The 22,069-nt window shown below is 38.8% G+C and overlaps 1 protein-coding gene across 1 annotated transcript in view; it reads left to right on the forward strand.

The window, feature by feature from the left end:
- Positions 1 to 22,069, forward strand: part of ARP9 (actin-related protein 9) — an 81,342-nt gene that overhangs the window by 9,961 nt on the left and 49,312 nt on the right. The window contains exons 6-7 of the mRNA XM_010276516.3: positions 1,016 to 1,118; positions 10,673 to 10,896. Of these exons, the coding sequence (XP_010274818.1) occupies positions 1,016 to 1,118; positions 10,673 to 10,896 (327 nt within the window). The remainder of the gene's footprint in view (positions 1 to 1,015; positions 1,119 to 10,672; positions 10,897 to 22,069) is intronic.

A 22,069-nucleotide genomic window follows, 5' to 3' on the forward strand; every position in this document is an offset into this window, starting at 1 on the left:
CGGTAAAATTTCGTGTCACTACCCATGGAAATGGAAATATGTTGTGGAAATATTAGGGAAGTTAGGGACATTTTAAACCATGATTTTATGCATTGTCTTCTTTTGAGACACTTTGGCTTGATTGAGGTGTTTCTCAACATTATTTCCTCTTGTAATTCTCTTCCTTTTCATTAATGGTCTATTTTATTTATCTAAGAGATCATAAACAGAAGATTTTGGAGGTTGTCTTGTTGGACACTTGTGGATACCTGATTAGTTGGCATCCTTGCCCCTTATCAAGGTGAGCTAATTGATGCAAAATCTGTATCAACACCATATCTATGATGAGTTTGGATCTTCTTACCACAAGACATTGCTGGCCACTTTCACCCAGCCACACATTGGGAACTTCTCTTGTACTTTATATCACTGATATTCCCAATATGCGGCTGGGTGAATGTGGCCAACAATGTGTTGTGGTCAGCAATGTGTTGTGCCTGGGACGTAGCTGTAAAGTTGGCCCTGCTTGAATGGGTCCTATTGTTTTATTAATAGTCTTATGGAGACTCCTTGGGAAAGAATGTGATTCTCATTGGGGTTGGTATGCCAACAACATAATAAATGTTATCCCAGCATCATTATTAGGTGTCTTACGCGCTTGCAAAATATCTACTTTATGTATTTCTCAATGATTTGGTGATGATTTTCTCTTCGTTATATTTAAGGAAGACTTGAAAGTTCAGCAAGTTCTGAGTTCTGACTGCCATTACTTCAAACATTTTTCTTTATTTCAAGTAGAATAACTAAACAAGTGGATGACAATCTTAGGATCAGTTAAACAAATGAATGATATTGCTGTGGCTATTACTGGTTTTCATTTTTCATTTTGTCATACTTAGCTCATTATCAAAGTGAATTCATCAATAACTATAAAGATTAAGTTCTGGGAACCATATAAGTGCAGCTAATAAGTTGGTCAAAATGGTAATTATTGATCCACATGCATGCATATAAAATCAAACATCTTTTTATGCAGACAGTACGTGTTGATGGGTATAACCCACAAAGTAGCAGGAAGGACTCGACCTTCAGTTGGACAAATGTGATGGAGAAGATTCCCAGTTCATCAATGGCAGTAGGTAACTGTAGATCATCTTTTTTGGTGTTTGAGCTGTTTGATATAACTATTCTTTCCTTGTTTGACTATATGTGTGCATGCTAGTATGCATTTATTTGTACTTTCTTAGTTGTGAAAGACATGAATTAAATGCTGAGTACCAGACTCTTTGTGTTGATGTATGCTAACTCTTAACCCCTTTATATATACTAGTATTTGTGTACGTGTTTTGCACGTGACAAATTTTGTGATGATGATAGCATATAATATATTTCCATTTTTTTTGCAATTTTTTATATTTCTAATGTCTATAAAAGTTATTCTTATTTATCACATTTATTATGGTTCATTAATATAGAGATATGTCGAAATAAAAATCTTGCAAAGGTAATGAGAATTAATAAAATTCTTATTATTCTTATTTATTATGGTTCATTAATAAAATTAATAATTTTTATCAGTTATCTTCATCAGAATTTATTTGAATTCTTGTTACCTTTGCAAGGATTAACTTCTATATGATAAATCCAACTTCAGCTCCTTCAACCGTTGAAAACCTTACAATGAATTGCTATAAAAAATATCACTTGCTATTGAAGATATCTTGACATCCAATGATGTAGGATTTAAGTTAATGGAAATTAAGAATTAACCCACCATATGGTGGGAATAAAGAAGAGAAAACCATCTGCTACCTTAATCATCAAGAACTGAACCAATGAAAACAGGTTAAAAATATTTAAAAAAACAAGAAAATAGTTTAAAGAATAAATTGCTCATCCATTTGTAAGTTGGGCTGTTCACGGGTCGGGTTGGGTCGGTTTACTGCGGTTTTTCCAACCGACCCGACCTGGTTGGGTTACCTGACATAGAAACCGAAACTGACCCAGTGTTAAGCAAAACCGACCTGGTCGGTTTGAGTCAGGTTGGGTCGGTTTCGGTTCTAAGTTCATCCCTGTGATAAAAATCTTGCTAATTTTAAAAACAGTCATAAATTGAACATCATTTCAGCCATCTCCTATGATAAAATTTAAATGAAAAGTTAATCACAAAAGTTGTTCATTAATCACTATTCACTAATCCAAAGTTTCTTGCAACCATTCAAAAACTAGGTGGCCTAATGGGTTTTGGAACTTCATGTTTGAACTAGGAACTAAGTCGGTTCAGTTCGGGTCGGTTTTGGCTTTCTTCTGTGAAAACCGAAACCGACCCGAATCATCGGTTTAAGAATTTGCACAACCCGAAACCAACCCGTGTTGATGAAAACCCGGCCGACTCGGGTTGGGTCGGTCCGGGTTGGTTGGTTTGGTCGGGTTGGGCCTTCTTATGAACAGCCCTATTTGCAAGTTGGAAATCTCTTCATGGTGGTTAATGTGGCCCAATATTGGTTATTGGGAACATAAGATGTACTTTTCGTTTTTTTAATTTAAATAAATGAAAGGGTAAATTGCTAAAACCTCCTGTAAAATTTTTGATCATTGCTGAAAGCTCCCCTAAATTTTGGTAAATGCAATCACCATCCATGAACTTTTTGACATAGTTGCAAGCAGATCCTCTGTTAGAATCTTCTAACAAAAAGCACAAAAATGTCAAAATGCCCATGTAGTTACTTTTGACCAAAATGTTTATTTTCCAAATTTTTCTTCATATCAATCACTACCTTAATCCCTTCTCATCTCTTTCGGAATTGATGTATTTTCAAAATTTGCCATTCATATCAGTTGCTTAAAGGTAAATCGCAACTTTAAACTCTCCTTTTTTGTTGCTCATAACATTTATATTGTTTTTTATGTACAAACCATCCTCAGTAATAATTACATGGGTATTTTGGACATTTTCATCCCTCTTGTCAGAGGATTTTACAAAGGGGGTCTACTTGTAACTGTGTCAAGAAGTTTAGGGGAGGTGATTGCAATTACCAAACTTCAGGGGAGGCTTGGGCAATGGTCAAAAACTTCAAGGGCGGTTTCGGCAATTACCATGGTTTGTTTTCCAATTATTGAACAAAAAGAGGGTTTTTGTGTATTTTCCCTAATAAGCATTAAATGGGAATGCAAAATAACATTGTTTCCATTGACTTGTTTTACAATTATGAACACAAAGAATGGAGTTTTGTGTCTTTTTTGTAATAAGCATTAAATGAGAAAGAAGAGTCATTTCCTAATAAGCATTAAATGAGAAAACAAAATTACATTTTTACAATTGCTCCTTCGATTCAAACTTTAGAGATGGGGTATTTTAGTCTAGTGAAAATTCCATAAGCCAACCACTTTTATTTGTACTTTTATACATAGTATAGATTTTATCAACACCAAAACATCATATTGATCATTAATTAAAGAATGATGTATATAAGTACAACAATGTGTCAAGTACTCCTCATATGGATAGCATTTGCTACCCTTTTCTTTTGATGGTAAATGGAAAGTTTATTAAAAGAAGAAATAGAGTAAGTACACAAGCTAGATGGGGTGACAAGGTAACATCATAATCCCAATTCTTACATGACAAAAGAGAGTAACATAAAAGAATCACAAATTGTCAAATAAAATCCTCTTATGACATCTCCAAAGTACTCCAAAAATGATGAACCAAAGCCAGCTCTTTGAACATTTGCAAATTCTGGATTCCATCTATAATCCGATTTCAAGTTTATGAACACATTCTTTCACTCTTCTGTGTTCCTCCAAACATCCTTCTATATCTCTCATTCTGGTTCTGGATGCTCCAACATACTGCAAATGGAACATAGCTCCAGAATATCTTAGTCTTCTTACTTCCTTGAAACTTCAGTCATAAAGAGGAGATCTTATTTGTCTTGGCTGCCATATTTGCCGTCTAATAAGAGAGAAGAAAAAGCCCCAATAAATTTGATGAAACAGCATTAGATAAAGAGATGTCTCACTTCTTCTTCATCATGGAAGAACATATAACAAATGCTAATTAACTGAACTCCTCTTTTTTTCAAGTGATAACGTAAACACAATGTCCACAGCCACCACCACCAATCACAGAAAGGCTTGTACTTTGGGTGGGAAGTGGGATAGGATCTACTAACCATCCATAAATGCTGTTTGTGGTTTTTTTATTTACAAGCTCTCCCCTTGGGAAATCGTCCCTTCAACAATAAAATTGATTTTTAACCCTTGATCCTTGTCTCTTTTTGATAGTAGCATAAAATTTATAAAGGTAAAAAGAAAGAACAAGAACCCTTGACCCTTGTCTTGCCAACATATCATTCATATTGTTGGCTGATCTGTGTCTTTTTAAAGGTCACTCCCTATTCCCCCACCCATCTTTTCATGTCCCTTATTGCATAAATATAACCCCAGAACCTTTTCTATTTTGCTTGAGCCAGCCCACTACTACCCTTGAATTTCCTTCAACCTCTATGTTATTTTAGTTTAGAGTTTTCCCAAGTCTTAAACCATGAAGTCCAACCATGAATTTTTGTTTGATTTGCAGAGAAGAATTTTATTAATTAAGAACAAGATACAGAATTACAGAGAAACAGTATAACATCAAAGGACTGCCAATGCCCTTCAGAATATTACAGTAAAGCCCAAAATAATCGTTGCCTGTAAACTCTCTGTTTGGCTAATGAGTAAGCCATCCCATTTGCAGTCCTCCTAATACAAGCAAGAGAAGCATTGAGCTCCCTTGTAAGGCTTTCAATCTCCCATGTGTAATGTCTGTAAATCCAGGGAACATTATCTCTGTTGGTAGCCCAAGAATTCACCAGCTTAGAATCCCCCTTTTTTTGAAGATAAATAAAAAATAACTTTATTAAGGAAAAGATTAAAGAGGATACATCAGGGTGATAAGACATCACCTATCAAACAACAAACCCACACTTACATCTACTCCCCTTAGGCACAAGGTGATCAACCCTTCAAGCAAACATGGCATCCTGAAAAATTCCATTCCAATTACCACTACCAAAATCCAAATCAAATATCGCAAAAATCCCTACCACATAACACAAAATCAAACAAAAACGCAAATCCATTCAACCCTACCTTAATACAATGAAAAGCACCCCGATCCCAAAAACCATTTTCGATGAGAGGCGAATCTCCTGCTTTGTCCATTTTCTGAGTACATCCGTTGTCTAAGACAGTGCTCTCACTTCTTATCTGAGAGACTTTCTTTAACTTCTTCCCTTATTCTTTAGCTCCATCCCAAATACTCCCAACTTTAATCTGGCAAAAACTTGAAACTTGCACTGTTTGGAGTTTAGAATCCCCTTCAATCTCCAAGGATTTTAAATCTGCCTCCTTAGCAAGTTTTAGCCCTTCTAGTAATGCTAACAGCTCAACCTTTAAGGAGTCACCTACCCCTAATGGTCCTTAATACACTGCCACCACTTTGCTTGAGGAATCTCTAAACACACCACCAATGCTTACCAAACCTGGATTTCCCATAGAGCTCCCATCAAAGTTCAGCTTGATTTTATTATTAACTGGGGGCTTCTGTTCCACTACCTTTATTTCTTTCTTCCTAGAGGAGTGTGCAACTTCATTCCATGCCCTTATCATGTCAATCATTGAGAAGCTTTGGAAGAGTTGAAGTATTTTTGCCCCAATGGAATCTTCATATCCAATAGGTCTAAAGAATAAGGCCAAAATATGATCATTATGATCCTAAAAACACTTCCATCAGAGTTTCCATGATTATCCAAGTCATAGTCAACAAGGTTCAAAGTATTGGGCATATTCTATCATATCTAAGGTCACTGAATCGCTAAATTTTGAAATCTGACGGATTTTATTTGTTTTAGATGATATAACATGAAACGACAATTCTACTAACAAGAGATCAGACAAAAAAAAGGAGTTTTGGTTGAACAAAACTCTCAATACACAAATTTTGTCTATCAAGTGTATCAATACTATGAAAGTTGGTAGTCAAGTGAGGTCCCTGCAATAAAGAAAGCAACTTGCCCCTGGTTGCACAACTATAACCTGCCAAATTTAAGTGTATGTACAGTATCTGTCTTCCAAAGCTTCTAGAAGTTCACCCTTACCCTGCAAAAACATACACGAAAAACCCGAATGTCTTGGATTATTGAAGGGGCACTCATCAAGAAGGCAAATAAGTATGAAAAACAATGGCCTAGGTGCATCGGTGAGATGCATTTCAAGGCCTGTGCTTCGCTTAGGCCCAAGCACAAAGGCGCATGCCTAGTACCTTGTGCCTCAGCTTAGGCGTGCACCTCGCTTTTCTCACTTGTTGATACTCCAAGAACACCCTTTTTGCATATGTTGTTAATTCATCCTTCTTATTTCTTAATACACTATTTTTTTTTTTAAATGCTAAGGAACATTAAAATATTGATTAGAACCCACTTGAGCTTGCCTCAAGGGGCTTGGTACAAAGGCGGCTTGTAGAATTAGGAATGCAAGATGTTTAACATCGCATTATCTATTCGAAGTAATGCAATTGAGGGCCTGTTTGTTTGCTCTGAAGTTTGACATCTGAAAGTGCAATAATTACATTAAGAGGTATATTGGTAATGGTGGACTTTTCTTTCCTCTGAACTCTGAATGCAAAGAATGTTGTTTTGAATTCTGAATTTTGAAAATTATCAAATATCTATTTTGACTCCATATATGAGAATTTTTGTTTCTTTTTTTGGGGTATCATTGGAAAACAAAAAGTTGTATGATTGCACTTTAAGAGATAAGAGATAAGAGGAAACAAACAACCATTTTTCTCTTAAAGTTAAAAGATTCCTCTTAAGAGATAAGAGTTAAGAGGAAATGAACAGGCCCTGAGAAAGAAAAAAAGAGATGAAAGTTTCATATGCTTGAATTGTTGAGTGCTTGAATATGTTTTTCATGTTATGTTTGATTTATTATGGCATTTTCACTTTGAATATATTTTATACGTGCTTATGTATTTTAATTTGAACTAATAGGATTTTTAAAACATTTAGTTTAAAATTTAAGTTTGCATTTTTATATATTTTTTTATTTATTTTGAATTTTTTCATTTCTTTTCATTTTTTTTAAAATATAAAAATTTTGTGCCTTGCTTCAAAAAGCACGCACCTTGCCTTGTTTCTTGTGCTTTGGGTGCAAAAGGCCCCTTGCGCTTTTAAAACACTATGAAAAAGAAGTTTGATGTGTGGTATACAGCTCCATAGAGCTTTTTTACATGTCAAGCACTTACATGGGACACATGTAGGCCCGGTGTTGGACACAAAGAGTAGCATTAGAGTGTGCATAAGGGCACTTTAACTTCTTTGTACTTTGAGTTCAGGTTCACTCCACATTCCTTCTGAGCACTCCACTGTTGAACACTTAATCAAGTTGACTATCAGCTTGACAAAGATTTCAAACCTTAAATACAATGCTGGGTTATGTGTACATTGGTGGGGTATTTACGTCCTTCATGGAAGGTGCAAAGGTAAACTCCTTTATGTTAATACTATACCAGTTACCTCTCAAGAATAAATAATTAAAAACTCATTCAGGAGTCAAGACCATTCTTGGTTTCAATTGCATGTTTTGATTACTAAAATGCATGCATTGACACTTCTAGATTTTTGCTCTTTGGTTTTGCAAAAGTTTTGTTAGCTGACCCTATATAGTTCAGACAAGGCTTAGATGATGATGATGATGATTTTACAAAATCTTTGCAATTTTGGAGAGGCAATTTTCAATTTGTTTTTTTATTTGCAAAAAATACATGATTATTGACCTATAACTCAAATTGTTACAAAAGATAATTATTTACAATAGGGAAAAGACATAGCAATACTACTCAGTGTTTTAAAAGGCGTGGGAGGCGTACGCTTGGAGGTGCCTCCAGGTGAGGCGCTCCCAAAACGCCCTGAGGCGTATGCCAGGGGCGTTGATACCTCTGAGGCATACGCCTCAGGTGCAAGAGGCGTACGCCTCTTGCGCTTTTTTCATGAGGCGTTCTAGAGGCGTGCGCCTCATGCACACCTGATATGAAAATACAGGAAAAAAAAGAAAAAGAAAAAAGGAAAGGAAAGGAAAAGAAAAGGAAAGGGAAGGGAAGAAAAGATAAGGGGAAAGAAAATGGTTTGCCCCTTCGCTTCGACAAAACCCTCCCTTTGAACTACTGTTATGCATCTTTATTCTTCTTAATATAAAAGATTTTTATTAAAAATAAAGAAAAAATGAGATCCTCCCTTCCTCTTCATCCTCCTCCTAACCCCCCCTCCTCTTAAGAAGGCTTACGCCTCCTTGTGTTCGGGAGGCTTACGCTTCTTGCGTTCTGAATTATGCCTCACGCTTCTAGGTAGTGGAACGCCTCGCGTCACGCCTCCCCGTTTTAAAACATTGATACTACTTGCCATTTGGTGATGTATAATACTTGACAATCAGAGTATGCTCATAACCCTTATAGTGATATATATATATATATATATATACCGTTCTTGTTAGGGGCCTTGAGATGCTAACCAAATTTGTGTGGGGGGAAGGGGTGTAATCCAACAAATTTAGGAGCTCTCCAAGTTGCTGGAGGGCTGCAAATTTCCTGTTTTTGTGATAAGATAAACATTAAGAGTAACAACACAGTGGAAAGGATCACTGGGCTTTTATTTATTTATTTATATGAATACAATCCTGGACCTTTTAACAATCAAAAGAAAAACCAGTCTCAGGACATTTTTGGAGTTATCGATTTTTTGGCTTTATGATTACAAGTTACAGCTAGATTGCTAAAAAGTGATAAAACACCATGTTGCAAGGTTCTAGGTGCTCTAGTCATGGGAGTAAAGCTTTGTTTATGTTCTGGACTGATGTTTCCTTAGGAGTTGGCCCTCCATCCTGAATAATGCCTGATCTGCCATGGGTCAAGTTAGTTTATATACATATATACATATAGCGGACTATAATCTGAGTAGGTAGTCTCAGCTAATTACCATTTGGATTGCCAATTACAAGCTCCTCTTGGGAGACTATAGATCCCACAACATTTGGTCTCTTGTTTCCTCCTGTTGCTAGCCCATCAGATAGGATATTAGCAGATTGACGTTTCCACCTAATACTTGCTCCCAACTCCTTTAATTCTTTTACCTCCCTAAGTGCATTTCTATACTTCCAAGAATCCTCCTAATTGCTTCCGAACCACCCTGTGACCATCCATTAGTCCCCTTTAACTATGAAATTTCTGTACTTGAGTGATTTTGCCTCTCTTAGCCCTAGTAATATAGTGGTCATCTCTGCCCTGGTCGAGTCCCCCACTCCAATGGGTCCTGAGTACATGGCAAGTAGGTACCTATCACAATTTCAGATCCCACCTCCTGCACCCGAAGTCCCTGGGTTACCTAGGCTGCACCCATCAAAATTTTGTTTGGTGCATGGAGAGTACCTTGATAATGATGTTATTTATGATTTCCTCAATATCCCTTTCTTTGTCCATGAATGACATGGCATTCCTTTCAGCTGAAACACACAAGACTGCAACTCTTATACATCTCCACATGATTTTACCTTTCTTCCTTGTAGGCAAGGAAAAAAAGAGGCTTCAAACAGGTTACCCAAGTTGCTTTAAGGTGACTACCTGCAACCAAACAAAGACAAGAATTACTTCCAAATGACAGGCACAAAAGTAAAGGAGTTTAGTAGGTGGAAAGTATTTTCACCATTTGCTTTGCACAGGAGTCAAATATGGAGTGAGAGATGCCAAAAGGCTCTTAGCCTCACAAGTGTTAATTTTATTGTGAAAGACCTCCTAACTGAAAGCTCTGATCTTGAGTGGTAATGGTCCATACCAAATGGCCTTAGCATGGCAAGCTATGGCATGATGGGAGTCAGAGGAAATGCCATAAAAAAGGAAGCACAAGAGAAAGTAATTGAAGAGTCAAGGATCCAAATTCTAGAGTTTGGTTTGGTAGGGCCAATGAAAATGCCCTCCAGAAACCAAGTTGAGAGAGAGCACAAGGATGGGAACTTATCTTTAAGAGGTAAATTCCTCCACCAAAGGTCAAGCCAGAATTTTATATTACTGTTGGAGAGAACATAATGACTTCCATGGAGAAGGCAATGCTGCTCTTACATGCAAACTTGCACCCCAGCCATTTGTATTCTCACCATGAATGCTTTTAATGATCGTGTGCCACAATTTATCTGGTTTTTTAGAAATCCCCCAGAGTCATTTGTTTTCTCACCATGGGTCAAGTTAGTTTTTGTTCTTGGGTTAAGTTGACCTTAGTATTCTGATCTCAATTTTATAGAATCCTGTATGTAGGAATGGGTATCTACAACTTGCTCTTCAATGGTCTTGGGGTTTTGCTTTCCACTGGTTCTTCACATAGGATCTTAGTTGTTGTTGTTGTTTGCTTGTTTTTTATTTATTTATTTTTTTCCTGTCTTGAAATGTCTAGAGTAGTTTAATCAGAGAGTTGTTATTCTTGAGGTTACCTGTTCTACTGCATTGATCATGCAACCTGATTTAAGTTTTAGTCTGTAGAGTTTGGAAGTTGTACACAAAAGAATGGTCAGTTAATATGACTTGCAATGATACGTTCTTATTTTGAGTTGTTTCAATTTTTATTTCATGATTCTGTTGGAAATTTTAATTAACAATTTTCTGCAGAAGGTTCAGAGAATGAGGGTGTCAAAGATCAACCCTTGGACCAGGCTGAAGGTAACCAGCCTGAAAGTGATGATGGTAAAGAACCTAGTTTGAGCCAATATAAGTTTAGAGAGTTTATTTGTGGTGAAGAAGCTCTGAAGATTTCTCCAACTGAGCCATATTGCTTACACCGCCCAATTCGAAGAGGGCACTTCAATGTTTCTCAACATTATCCCATGCAGCAGGTACTCGTTTCTCTTCCTGGCCTTTGCTAGTTATAATGTGCAAAATGAAGTTTAGATTTTACTTGTACTTATGTAATATTATACTTATTACACCTTACAATTTACGATATGATTCACAATTTGATTTTATTAAAATTTCACTTGATTTATCATACAATTACAATTTTCAGAACATTGGTGCTTTTCCCTACATATTTGCTTTTTATGTTTTTCAGGTGGTGAGACATCTTACCATTACCACTTATTAATCTCTTGTTCCTTTTCTAGTAGTGTTTGGGAATGGTTTTTCTCACTTCTTGGTTGTAGGTCAAATCCTCCTGTAGGTTACTGACAAGGTTGCTGCACTTGATTTTCCTTATTTTGCTGAGGGGAAAAATATTGTGGTGGTACACCGCCGGGGAAATGGTAGTATGGACCCTATTGGAATAAAGGAAACAAAGGCCAGCCCAGTGCACAGGGCTCCTGCCAATGGTGGGTCTGGGAGGGACAAATGTACACAGATTTCCTCTGCAGATACATAGAGAGGCTGTCTCCAAGATTTGAACCCTGGTCACCTAGGTTGCAATGGAGCAACCTAACCATTGCACCAAGGCACACCACCCTCTACCCTATTGGTATTGGAAGAAAGGAATGCCAAAATATTCCATGGAATGAAATGTAGCAAGGAAGTAATTATTAAAATCATCAGTATTAAAGTAGTGCATTGGGTGAAGACGTTGAACATGTTTGCTGATTTCGCTATGAATGATATATCTAGAGCATGGAGTTCGATGGTAGCCTATTCCGCAACAAGGGATGCAATTATAGTTCAATGGATACCTTTAAGCCCCAACCCCAAATGCTTAAAGCTGAATTTTGATGGGTGTAACATTGGAAACCCAAGACCCTTAGGCATAGGTGGAGTGGTGAGGAATGTTGAAATAATGTATTTTGTTGCTAGTAGTCAACTACTAGCAGTATACTATTCCTAGTGTCAAATCTAGAAGTTTGACACTGTTTCATGCCAAACTTCTTTACCACTTCACTAAATCTACCAAACCACACACAAGGGAACTGTTTAAGTCTACAAATGGCCTTCTTTAGTCTTCACACCTTACCATCCTCCCCCTGAGCAACAAACCCTAGTGGTTGCTCCATATAAACCTCCTCAAGGAGATCACCATGTAAAAAGGCGTTCTTGATGTCAAGTTGAAATAGAGGCCAATCATACATAGCATCTAGAGATATCAAAACACGAACTGAACCAATTTTAGCAACAGGAGAGGTCTCGGTGTAGTCAATACCATACATTTGAGAATAACCTTTGGCAACCAGTCGAACTTTCAACCGCTTTACACTACCATAAGGTAAATACTTAACAATGTAAATCCACTTACAACCTACAACATGCTTACCAGGAGGGAGCGTGGTGAGCTCCCACGCATGATTATGAGCCAAAGTTGAGAGTTCTTCCATTGCATGGCGCTACCCCGGAGAGGCAAGGGCTTCTTGGACATCCGTAGGAACAGAATTAGAAGACAACATAGAAACAAACTAGCGATGGGAAGCAGAAAGGTGAGATACAAAAACATAATTTGAAATGGGATGAAGTGTGCAACTGCGTTTACCTTTCCGCAAGGCAATAGGAAGACCAAGGTTAGAAACAGGGGGTGGGGCTGGTGTGGGAACAACTGTCGGATCTATCAATGGTGAAGAAGCTGGAGGAGGAGTTGGTACATGTCTATGCATATACACTTGGCGAATGGGTGGCTGTTCAATAGGAAGCTGCATTGGAGGCGAAGACTTAGTTACAATTGGAACAAGAGGAATGGGGTCCTCAACAGGAATTCACATGACCCAAAAAAAAAAAAAAAACGGAACTGACTCAAAGAAAGTAAGATCAGGACACACAAATGAAAGTCGAGAATTGGGTTATAACACTTACCCTTTCTGGGTCTGGTAATAGCTAAAGAAGATGCACTTAGTGAATCGTGCATCTAATTTGTCCATTCCAGGTCCAAGATTATGGACAAAGCACACACACCCAAAAACCCTGGGAGTAAGAGAAAACAGAGACAAGGTAGGAAACAAAATGGTGGAAGGAGAATGACCTTCAAGGATGGGTGTGGGCATCTGGTTAATAAGGAAGCAAGATGTAAGCACATCACTCCAAAAACGTTTGGGTACATATGCTGCAAAAGGGAAGGGATATTTCCCAATAGATGGCAGTTCTTTCTCTTAGCCACCCCATTTTGCTATGGGGTGTAGGTACATGAGGTCTAATGGATAATGCCATGTTGTTCCAAATACTCCTGAAATGGCGTATAAAAGTATTCTCAACCATTATTAGAATGAAGAATCTTAATGTGCACAACAAATTGATTACGGATTTCAGCATAAAATTTTTGGAAAATGGAAAACAATTCACTCATGTCTTTCATAAGATAAAGCCATGTCATCCTTGAATAATCATCAACAAAAATTACAAAGTATTTGTAACCATTGTATGGCATTATTTTATTTGGACCCCAAATGTCTGAATGAACTAAAGAAAAATGACTCGACATACGATTATCAGCCCTAGGACTAAAGGAAACATGATGATGTTTCCCTAATTGACATGACTCACAACCCAAAATAGAAAGACGACTCAATGACGAAACAAGTAACTTAATTGCTTTAAGCGACGGATAACCAAGTCTATAGTGCCACTGAAGAGGAGAAAGAGATGTTTAAAGAGTCGTTGACGAGCCACCACCACCATCAAGATAATACAGTCCACCAGCTTCATGCCCTGCACCAATCTTGATCCCCTTCTTGAGATCCTGAAAAACACACGAAGAAGGGTAGAAGGTGATAGAGCTATTAAGAGATTTGATCAACTTACTAACAACCATGAGATTAAAAGGAAATTTGGGGATGTACAAAACTGAGGACATGGATAAAGAATCTATGTCAACATTACCAACGCCACATATAGAAGAGGTGGAACCATTAGCAAGGGTAACAGAGTGTGATGTAGAGCATTGAGAAAGGGAGGAAAACACAACTAGAGTCCCAGTCATATGATTGGAAGCTCTGGAGTCAATAATCCTATGGGAGGGTTTGGATGCCTGACAAGCCATACTTGAATGTGCAAGGGTAGCTGTATTCTGTTGAAACGTGGCCTGGATAAACTGCTTATACTCATCATGTGGAACACTCATCATCTCCTTCTCGGAGGCATCCGTAGATGTAGAAGGCATCTTATTAGCTTGGTGAATATCTTGTATTGAACTACCATCACTAGCCATTGCACGATTTGCCCAAGTTGAAGGTGGTCCATGTAAATTATGACAAAAATTTATAGTCTCCTTCCATACCACAATGTGTACACCTCTTCGGACCATTACTACGTCCTCTGCCACGAGCTCCCCCTGAATCTCGGCCTCCAATATGTCCACCACCACGATTATACATGGGTCCACCACCACCACTACGACCATACATGGGTCCACCACCACCACTATGACCGGGCTGAACTCCTCGAGCTCCACCTCTGACTGTACGACCTCCTCCTCTTGTCACTGCAAAGGCAGACCAATAAGAGATATTAGAGTTCTCTGTAGGTCCAACAGAAATCCTCCACAGATAGGCAAACACCTCTTCTAGAGAGGGAAGAGCAGACCCACTTAGTATCTTTGCTCTCACCAGTTCATATTTAGGTTTCAGCCCTACTAAAAATCTGGTTACATTGAGTTGTTCCCTTTGTTGTTGCTGAATCTTAACATCAGAAGTGAGGGGATGGTACACATTCAAATCATTATGAAGATTCTTCATGCTAGCATAGTATTCCTCAAGACTTTGATTACCCTGCTGCAGATTAAAGTACTAATTGTGTTAATACACTCTAGTAGTATTGTCTTGCCCACAGTACAGCTTCTTGGCATGGTCCCAAATCTCCTTGGGTGTATCTAAGAACATAAAATTCACACTAATCTTGACCTCTTGGGTTCATACTATTCCACAACCAGGTCATAATTTGTGCATCTTCTTGTTCCCAATCACTATATTCCCAAGAATCAGTGGAAGGTTTTTCTTCTCTTACATGCTTCACTTTCTTCTTAGGCCTAAGAAAAACTTCTATAGATTTCGCCCAAGGCACATAATTTTCACCATTCAATTTGATAGAAGTCATCTGAACATTCAGGTAATCAGGGGGAACCATAACACTAGACTTGTGTTCACTACTGTCTCCCATATCTGAATTTTTTGTTCCTTCTTCACTCACCTGTATGTCACATGCCTAATTCACTTCTCACCACACTACACACTAGTAACAGTTACCGTTATCCTCCACTTTCAACATCACATCCCCCCTCCCCCCGAATCCACACCACACACCTAGTACTAGATCTGCAGTCAATCATCCATTCAAATCACACTATAACACCCATACTGCACACTACAAAACAAACCTGTACCCGACTGAAAACCCTAGAAAAATTGGCGCTGAAAAATTCTGGGCAGATCTGAACTTGTTGCAGCAGCTCTGATACCATGATAAAGTTCAGATCTGCACTAGTATTCAATTAGGAACAGCAGTAGAAAGAGATTAAAGGAGAAAAAAGAGAGAAGAAGAAGAGAAGAGAAAAGAGGAGAAGAAAACACTGGTTCGAACATGAAAGAAAAATCTCTCTCTAGTTGGCTAGGTTAATATTTATAGGTTTCTATAATAAAACAAAATGACTGTTATGTCCCTACTTAAGTATGTGACACATCTCTCAACTTAAACATTACACCTCACACCTTAAACATTACACCTCACACCTAATATAAATAAAAAGACAAAACTGCTCCTATATAGTTGACACTAACAGGCATGATTGACATCTATGTCACAACTTGAGGCGGATTGTTGAAATAATATATTCTGTTGATAGTAGTTGACTACTAGACGAAGACTGTTCCTAGTAGTCAACTACCAGACGAAGATTGTTCCTAGTAGTTGACTACTAGACTGTTCGTGTCGACTAAATAAGGGTAGAATGATCATTTGAGTCTTATTAGTATGGTGATGTGCCTTTAAGTTAGTGCTGATGTGTCCCAACTTAAATATGGGCACAACAGACTTTTGTTATTATTTAGTAAAGTATATATCAATATTTAAAAGCGCGGAGGCATGACGCGAGGTGTTCCACTACCTAGAGGCGTGAGGTGTGTTCTGAACACAAGGAGGTGTAAGACTCCTTAAGAGGGGGGGGGGGTGAGGAGGAGGATGAAGAGTAAGGAGGGATCTCATTTTTTCTTTATTTTTAATAAAAATCTTTTATATTAAGAAGAATAAAGATGCATAACATTAGTTGACAGGGGGGTCTTGTCGAAGCGGAAGGTTGAAGGCTTAGTATGGGCCGAAGGCTTAGTATCAGTCGTATGGAATGCTGAAGTGCTACTTGTGTGTGTGATGTGTTTGTGAGGTGCCAAAGGTAATAATAGTGGGGATTAACATTGCTGACAGTGTATGTTTAAGCAATGGTCAGTCGTATATTGGTGAGTGATTAACTATAGGAGTGAAGTACGATGTTTGTTGGAGTGCAGCGTGGTGATTACTGGATAAGGCAGGTTGAGAGAAAAAAAGGGAAGAGTTTTTTTATTTTTTTTCCAGCCATGGGAGATAGTGAACATAAATCAGTTATGATCCCTCAAGACTACTTGAATGTACAAATGACCTTAATTAAATTGAATGGAGAAAATTATGTGCCTTGGGCCAAATCTGTTGAAGTGCTTCTCAGAACCAAGAAGAAAGTAGAGCATATAAGAGAAGAAAAATCCCCAATTGATTCCCAGGAGTATGGTGATTGGGAGCAAGAAGATGCACAAATTATGACTTGGCCGTGGAACAGTATGGAACCTAAGATTAGTGTAAACTGTGTTCTTAGACACAACCAAGGAAATTTGGGATCATGCAAGGAAGCTTTACTTAGGGCAGGATAACACCACTAGAGTATATCAATTCTATCAAGAGTATTTTAGTCTGCAGCAGGGTAACCAAAGTCTTGAAGAGTATTATGCTAGTTTGAGAACTTTGAGGAATGAGTTGAGTGTGTATCACCCCCTTACATCTGATGTTAAAATTCAGCAACAACAGAGAGAGCAACTTGATGTAACCAGATTTCTGGTGGGACTAAAGTTTGAATATGAACCGGTGAGAGCTCAGATACTAGGTGGGTCTGCCCTCCCCTCTCTCGATGAGGTGTTTGCCCATCTTCGGAGGATTTCTATTAGCCCTCCAGTGAACCCCACCATATCACATAGGTCTGCCCTTGTGGTGGCCAGAGGGGGTGGCTGTGGTGGTAGAGGAGTAACTCATCCAGTCCAGTCTAGTCCAGCCGTGGTGGTGGTGGTAGTGGACATGTGTATGGTTGTGGTGGTGGAGGTGGATTCATGTATAGTTGTGGTGGTGGATGTACTAGAGGTCGGGATTCAGGGGGGGCTCGTGGTAGAGGACGTAGTAATGGTCCGAGAAGGTGTACACATTGTGGCAAGGATGGACATACTGCTAATTTCTGCTATGATCTACATGGCCCACCTTCAACATGGGCAAATCATGCAATGGCCAGTGGTAGTATGGAACCAGAGAATCACCAGGCTGACCAGACAGATGTCTCCGGGCAAGAGATGCTGAGTGTTCCACGTAATGAATATGAGCAGTTAATCCAGACTACTTCTTAGCTAAGTATAGCTATGCTTGTCCGCTCATGTATGGTTTGTCTGGCATCTAACCCCCCCCCCCCTTGGATCATTGACTCTGGAGCCTCCGATCATATGATTGGGACTCCCGATGTGTTTTCTTCCCTTACTTCATCCTCTTCACCCCACAATGTTACCCTTGCTAACGGCTCCACTTCTCCCATCTGTGGTATTGGTAATGTTAACAATGGTTCTCTTTCTTTGTCTTCAGTTTTGTATATTCCCAAGTTTCCCTTTAATCTTATGTCTGTTAGTAAATTGACCAAATCTCTTAATTGCTCAATCACCTTTTTCCCTTCATCTTGTGTCTTTGTGGATTTCGAGACGGGGATGAAGATTGGTGGAGGACATGAAGCTGGTGGACTGTATTATCTTGATGGTGGTGGTGGTTCGTCAACAACTCTTCAGTCCTCTCTTTCTCCTCTACAGTGGCACTGTAGACTTGGTCATCCGTCTCTGAAGAATCTCAAGCAAATTGTTCCAGCATTGAGTTGTCTTTCTACTTTGGATTGTGTGTCGTGTCAGTATGGGAAACACCATCGGGTTTCCTTTAGTCCTAGAATCGATAGTCGTGTGTCGAGTCCTTTTTGTTTGGTCTATTTGGACATTTGGGGTCCAGTTAAAATTGTGTCACATAATGGTTACACGTATTTTGTTGTTTTTATTGATGATCATTCAAGAATGACTTGGCTTTACCTTATGAAAGAAAGAAGTGAGTTATTTTCCATTTTCCAAATGTTCCATGCTGAAATTCGCACTCAATTTGGTGTATATATTAAGATCCTATGTTCTGATAATGGCCGTGAATATTTTTCTACACCTTTTCAGCAATATTTAGACCATCATGGCATTATTCATCAAACCTCTTGTTCCTACACCCCTCAACAAAATGGGGTGGCTGAGCGGAAGAATCGCCATCTTTTGGACACTGTTCGGTCCTTGTTGCACCATATGAATGTCTCCAAACGCCGCTTTGGATTGATGCTGTCCTTACATCCTGCTTCCTTATTAACCGTATGCCTATGTCGATTTTTGATGGTCAGTCTCCTTTCTCTGTGTTGTTTCCTACAATGTCTCCCTTTCTCCTCATCCCTAGGGTTTTTGGGTGTGTATGCTTTGAGCATAATCTTGGTCCTGGACTAGACAAGTTGGACGCACGATCTACTAAGTGTATCTTCCTTAGCTATTTTAGGACCCAGAAAGGGTATAAGTGCTATGATCCTAATTCTCGATGTTGTTTTTTGTCCTGATGTTACTTTCTTTGAGTCTGTCCTGTTATTCTCTGGGTTGGATGTCTCATCGTCTCCTTCTCCACATTCGCTTTCAGTTCCTATTGCGGACCCCATTCCACTTGTTCCAGCTGCGACTAAGTCTTTGCCTCCGGTGCCACTCCCTCTTGCACGACCACCTATCCATCAAGTGTATACGCATCGACATGCACCGGCTCCTCTAGCTTCTTTACCGTTGATGGATCCGACAGTGGTTTCTAAAGCACCACCACACCTCGTTTCTAACCTTGACCTTCCCATTGCCCTACGGAAAGGTAAACGTAGTTGCACCCTTCATCCTATCTCTAATTATGTTTCTGTTTCTCACCGTTCCCCTTCCCATTGACAGTTTGTTTTGTTGTTATCTTCTGTTTTTGTCCCTAAAGATATCCAGGAAGCCCTTATCTCTCCATGGTGGCATCAAGCGATGGAAGAACTCTCTGCTCTAGCTCATAGTCATACGTGGGATCTCACCACTCTCCCTCCTGGTAAGCATGTTGTTGGATGTAAGTGGGTTTATACGATAAAGTATTTACCTGATGGTAATGTTGAGTGGTTGAAAGCTCAGTTGGTTGCCAAGGGTTATTTACAGTCATATGGCATTGACTACACAAAGACTTTCTCTCCTGTTGCCAAGATTGGTTCCGTTCGTGTTGTGATCTCTTTAGCTGCTATGCATGATTGGCTGTTGTTTCAGCTTGATATTAAGAATGCCTTTTTGCATGGTGATCTTCTTGAGGAGGTGTATATGGAGCAACCACTTGGGTTTGTTGCTCAGGGGGAGGATGGTAAGGTGTGTAGGCTCAAGAAAGCTATTTATGGACTTAAACAGTTCCCTCGTGCTTGGTTTGGCAGATGTAGTGAAGTTGTGAAGAAGTTTGGCATGAAACTGTGTCAGGTCGACCATTCAGTATTCAGCTGTGACTCTAATGCAGGGAAGATTTTGTTAGTGGTTTATGTTGATGATATTGTTATTACTGGTAGTGATAGGTTGAAAACATTTATGCATGATCATTTTCAAACAAAAGACCTTGGCAAATTGAAATACTTCATAGAGATAGAAGTGGCAAGGTCCAAGGATGGTATTAATTTGTGCCCGAGGAAATATGTTCTTGATCTATTGGAGGATATAGGCTTGTGGGGTGCCAAACCAGCGGAAACACCCATGAAATTGAATGTCAAGTTGAGTAGTGATACAGGTGAGGAGTTTGAAGATCCAAGAAGGTACAAAAGGTTGGTGGGCAAGCTAAACTATCTAACCATCACTCGGCCATATATCTCATTCGCAATTAGTGTGGTGAGTCAATTTATGCAGAATCCTCAAGTTCCACATTGGGACGCGGTCCTAAGGATTGTAAGGTATTTGAAGGGAGCTCCTGGTCGTGGCTTGCTATATAAGAGTGGAGGAAATATTGAAATAGAGGGATATACAGATACTGATTGGGCTGTATCTATATTTGACAGGAGGTCTACTACAGGTTATTGTACTTTCCTTGGGGTAACTTGCTGACATGGAAGAGTAAGAAGCAGACTGTGGTGGCAAGAAGTAGTGTAGAAGCTGAATACAGAGCCATGACACATATAGCTTGTGAACTAGTGGTTGAGAAATCTTCTACAGGAGATGGGGTACTCAATTGCCACTTTGATGAAGCTATATTGTGACAACCAAGCTGCAGCTCACATTTCCTCTAACCCAGTTTTTCATGAGAGAACAAAACACATAGAGGTTGATTGTCACTTTGTGAGAGAAAAGGTTCTTAGTGGAATGATAAGTATAGCATATGTTAATACAGGGAGCCAATGGGCAGATTTGTTCACCAAAGGGTTGGGTCGGGAAAGAGTGGATTACGTATGTAACAAGCTGGGACTATATGATATATACTCTCCAGCTTGAGGGGGGTGTTAGTGTCGACTAAATAAGGGTAGAATGGTCATTTGAGTCTTATTAGTATGGTGATGTGTCTCTAAGTTAGTGCTGATGTATCCCAACTTAAATAGGGGCATAACAGACTTTTGTTATTATTTAGTAAACTATAATATATATATATATATATTTATATATATAACCTGGCCAACCTAAGAGAGTAAGTTTTCTCTTCTCTCTGGTTCGAACAGGTTTTTTTTTCCTTCTCTTCTTCTGTCCCCTCTCTCTCTCTCTCTCTCTCTCTCTCTCTCTCTCGTAATCTTCTTCTCTTTTACCTTAAGTTCAGATCTGAAACGGACTAATCTGAATTATAACAGACAAAGAGATTTCCTAGTAGTTGATTACTAGGGCACTGTTGTATTTTTTTTCTCTTTTATTTTGTCACCTTAATATAAATAGAAATGCTGGCACCGCCAGCCCTGACTCTTTGACTCCAAATCTTCTCTTCTCTCCTTTCTCTCTTCTATTCAGCAACTTTTCTACCAAGAAAACAAGGGACAAACAAGAGCAATCTATTTGGGCCTGATAGGAGTTGGTGACTCAACAAGGGCAGACTTGATAACTGTACTACAAGGTCTTTGGCTGGTTAGAATGCTTAATCTAAGGGCAGTAGTGTTGGTAGAAGGTTAATCCAAGGTGGTTGTGGAATGGCTGTGAACATGAATAAGGAAGATTGATACATTGACACATGATGAAAGAGATAAGGTAGTTGGCAAGGGACTTATTCAATGATTTGTTAGGTTCCTAGTTCATCTTGGTTGACACATTGATCAAGCAAGGGGTGGATGGGATTCAGCTCTTTTGGGCTCAATTGTAAGGACATGTACTTTAGGGTCAGAGATAATCTGCCTATGGGATGCTTAGCATGATATAAATATCTCATTCTTTTATTTATTCAACCAAATTGAATGTGTTACGTTTCAAAAATTTACAAAACTAGGAAGCTAACCTAGATTAATGTTTTTCTTTGTCAAATTCCATAACCTAGGTAATGCCTAGGCGGGGTGTCTTGTTGGTATGTTTCTAGGGGCTCCACTATTGCTTAAAATCACCTGTACAATTCGACAAATATGGTAAAACCTCTTTTTTTTTTCAATTTTGACATAATATTTTTATTTTCCTTGACCAGTAACTACCATATTTCCATGTTTCATTTTGTGAGGGAGCTAAATCACAAATTCTAGTAGTTTTCTGACTCCAACAACCACCAGTTGCTGAAAATTCCTGTATAACAATCTATGGTTCGGAATACATTGGCTTAAAGCCTAACCTT

Source organism: Nelumbo nucifera, chromosome 1 (genome assembly GCF_055504915.1).
Source record: "Nelumbo nucifera cultivar China Antique chromosome 1, China Antique-T2T, whole genome shotgun sequence".
NCBI classification, from domain to species: domain Eukaryota; kingdom Viridiplantae; phylum Streptophyta; class Magnoliopsida; order Proteales; family Nelumbonaceae; genus Nelumbo; species Nelumbo nucifera.